General features: G+C 47.1%; 1 protein-coding gene across 1 annotated transcript in view; it reads left to right on the forward strand.

Moving 5' to 3' along the window:
* T265_15425 (hypothetical protein) overlaps window positions 1-3,658 on the forward strand; it is a gene marked incomplete at both ends in the record, with an annotated part of 10,969 nt that overhangs the window by 6,649 nt on the left and 662 nt on the right. The window contains one exon of the mRNA XM_009178055.1: window positions 2,803-3,187. Within this exon, the coding sequence (XP_009176319.1) occupies window positions 2,803-3,187 (385 nt within the window). The remainder of the gene's footprint in view (window positions 1-2,802; window positions 3,188-3,658) is intronic.

Consider the following 3,658-nt stretch of genomic DNA (forward strand, 5'->3'; position numbering starts at 1 on the left):
CATTTTCAGCATCTATCCTCATGATGTCTCCAGGTCCCTTCCCACCATGCATAACAAAGTCATCCGCTGAGTTTCTGCGAATGACATATGGACGCACTTCTCCTCACTCAGAGGAAGGTGCCAGTCCAACGACCACTACTCTGCAGCACCTGCATCCATTTGGAGGGCACTGGATTTCAAGTCGTTCGCGAAAAGTAGACATGGACTTGCAAGAACATCTGGGAGGTCGTTGACGTAGATCAGAAACAGGAGTGGTCCCAGGACGGAGCCCTGAGGAACTGCAATGGAGACCGACACTGGAGAAGAGTAGGTCGAGCTTATTCTCACACGGAACGGTCTGTCTGAAAGAAACGCCTTGATCTAGCGAAGGATTTTCCCTTGAATCCCGTAAGACTCGAGTTGGTGGAGCAGCGGGACGTGTGGGACCCTATCAACTGCCTTTGATAAGTCGGAAATTATGGCATGCGATATGAGTCCTGCGTCCTTGGCCTGGGCTATACAGTCCATAAATACGAGTATGCTTTTCACACACGAACGGTTTGGGAGAAATCCGTGTTGAGCTGAGATATCACATTGCTGGAAGTAAGGTGGATAGCTCGCTTCAGAATGCGTTCCATCACCTTGGACGGCACGCTAATGAGGCTTATAGGCCTATTGCTGCCAGGCGACAGTCGGTCAACTGCTTTGCAGATTGGCGTACTAATCGCTTCCTTCCAAGCAGGGGATGGCGGCCTTCGTCAAGTGACTTACGAAACACAGGGTGTAGGTGATTTGTCAGTGTGGAGGATGTTTCTTTCAGGATCCTTGGATGGACCTCGTCGGGCTCCAACGCGCAGAATGAATTGATCTTGTGCAAGAGTTGACGAATGTCCTCCACCGTGAAGAGCAAGTCGGTTAGAGGCTGTTCGTAGTTACGTCTTGACAAGATTGGATGTGACGAGGACGCTGTGGCTGAGTACAGACACGCATAGTGTTCTCTGTAAACCTCAGATGCCACTGTTGGGTCACTAAGCAATTTTTTTCTCATTCCGAGTAGTAGCTGCGTGGAATGACCTTCCTCCGACGGTTGTACACGCTCCTTCTCGAACCCAATTTAAAGCAATATTAGACATTTATTTATGCGAATCCTCGCGCTGGCGAGCATACTGCCCCGCGCTGAGAACATAAAGAGCAGTGCTACACCCTTTTTTCACTTGTGCCTTTCAGGTGAACGACAGCCACTGACCGACAAGAACAAAACCGACCCGGGAAACTTGGGCAAAAGCCTCGATCCTGTGTATCAATCCGTGAATCCGTGAATCCGTGAATTCTTGATAGATCGCAGTTGAAAGCACAATTAGACATGTGTTTTTGCGAAACATCGCGGTGGGAAGCATACTGCTCCGCGCTGAGAATTCAAGAAGCTGTGCAACATTCTTTTTCAACTTGTGCCTTTCGGGTGAACGACAGCCGCCGAACGATAAGGACAAAACGGACCGGTGAAATTTGGGCGAAAGTCTCGATCTTGTGTATCAATCCGTGATTCCGTGAGTACCTGAATTGTGATTGGTTGATGCCCCGAATAATTTTTTGTCGGGGGTCTATTTCCACGGATAGCTAGTGATCTTGAATCTCCGTAATTTGGGTTGTCATGTCGTCCGAACCCGGTCTCATAAAAGACCTGCTACTAATGATTTGTAACCCACTGATTCCTTCGTGAGAAAGCACTCGAGAATCAGTGTCTTCGTAACGTTGCGTGGGCCCGTTGGCAACCCATAGATCGATCTATGATCAGTACCGATCTGAGGTACGCCAGATGGTTTCCAGCGAAGATCTTCGACAGATCAGCTAGTCACACTCCTCTTGGTACGCCGATTAAGTCGTATACTTCGTTTGTACGAGGACAGTTTGCTTCATAGCGAGTTCGTCTCTCAGCCTCGTGTTGAATGGAGACGATCCAGGGCGGTCAACCAATGACTTAACAACAAAGCATAGTAGCCATCAGCACCCTTCTCCACGGATGGAGAGTGCGAAACGATAGTTAGTGACCGAATACTTTACGCATTCAAAGGTGGTCTTCATCAAAGTCATTTTATTAGCTGCGTAGTTTTCACGTGGTTGCACGTCGCCCTGCAGGGCTTTTGTTATCTTACATTTTCTGGTTGTCGCAGTGAGTTAGCAGCTGCATTTGCCGTAGCTCTCGCAAAATAGCACATTTTGAACCATCGTAAGGGTCTACAGGTGGACGAGTATCAAATTTAAGACTGCTTCTGCCACAAACTCTGATAGACAACACACGGCATGCATATCATATAAATGTCGTCAAATATTATGTATACCATGTGTGATGTGTCATCCTTGTGCTCAAATTGTGATCTAGCCGTTTCGGATTCCGACAAAGCTTTGAAATGTGGTATTTGTGCAACCTGGGAGCACATAGAGTGTTCCTACATTCACTCGTCTATCTATGATGCTCTCTTGGCTCATCCCAGTGATAACTTATCATTTACGTGTACTAGATGCAAATCTATCTCCACATCACCTTTAAGGAAAAAACAGAAACCGAAGAAACTGAAGCGGTCTGCACCAGCGCCTTCTAGCGACCAGCAAGACAGTCTTGTTCGGAACGTTCCAGATGTCAACTCTGCGGAACATTCAGTCAATCTTAATGCCCCCTTGAGGTCATCCGATTGTACTGATGAATAGAATACGCAGTCACCTTGGTTATTAACGAAACAGAGACACCGTATGAAAACCCGGCCGCCATCTCGTAACCATGAGGTCGTTGAAAGCCTACCTGTCAGCTCCGCAAGCGCGATCCAGCCAACTGTTCCAGGAAACCGGGAAACACTCGAGTTTCGACGCGATCATTGTTTGATGTTGTTTGGATCGAAAGAATCTGGCGAAGAAGTCGCACAGGCTAGATACAACCATGATTTGAATCTGCTCCAGGAACTTGTTGATAAACTAGCCGATGCTGATGAACCAGGAATTCGAGTTCGACGAATTTTACGATTAGGAAAACGAGTTGCGGGCATCCACCGACCGCTAAAAATTGTATTCGAAAATGCAGACGCTCCCAAGCGCTTACTTTCTCGCGCATGGAGACTTAAAGGTATGGATATTTACATCAGACCAGATATGGATCCATCTCAGCGAGCTCAGCTCAAAGCCGCTGTCGTGGAACTTCGAAGGCGCACTCTTGAAGGTGAAAATGATCTACGTATCGTAAATTTTCGAATAGTCAAATGGCGTGCATTCATAAACAGCCCGGTCACCTTAACAGCGCGCAGCCAGAGTCATTCGCTGGCTTGCGTGTAGCTTTTATGAACGTACGCAGCCTTTTACCGAAACGAGATGATCTGCGGCAGTGGGTTTCTGATTTACTATTTCCTCAAGCCGAGCAAAGATTGGATTATTTATCAGTTTCTGAACCACTGGGCGCTAGTGATCATATTACATTGTTTACATGTCTTAGGCTTCCACATCATCACACTCCACCGCGAGTCTGTTTGGAAAACAGACTTTGATGCGTTATAAATTGCGGCAAATTCGATGGATTGGACACTACCAACAGAAGGATCCGTTGATACATGTTGGCTTTCTCTTAAAGACAAAATATCATGGCTATGCGACCTATATACGCCTGTTCGACATTGCAAATCAAATCGATGTCGCC

The sequence above is a fragment of the Opisthorchis viverrini genome (genome assembly GCF_000715545.1).
Source record: "Opisthorchis viverrini unplaced genomic scaffold opera_v5_494, whole genome shotgun sequence".
Classification (NCBI taxonomy): domain Eukaryota; kingdom Metazoa; phylum Platyhelminthes; class Trematoda; order Opisthorchiida; family Opisthorchiidae; genus Opisthorchis; species Opisthorchis viverrini.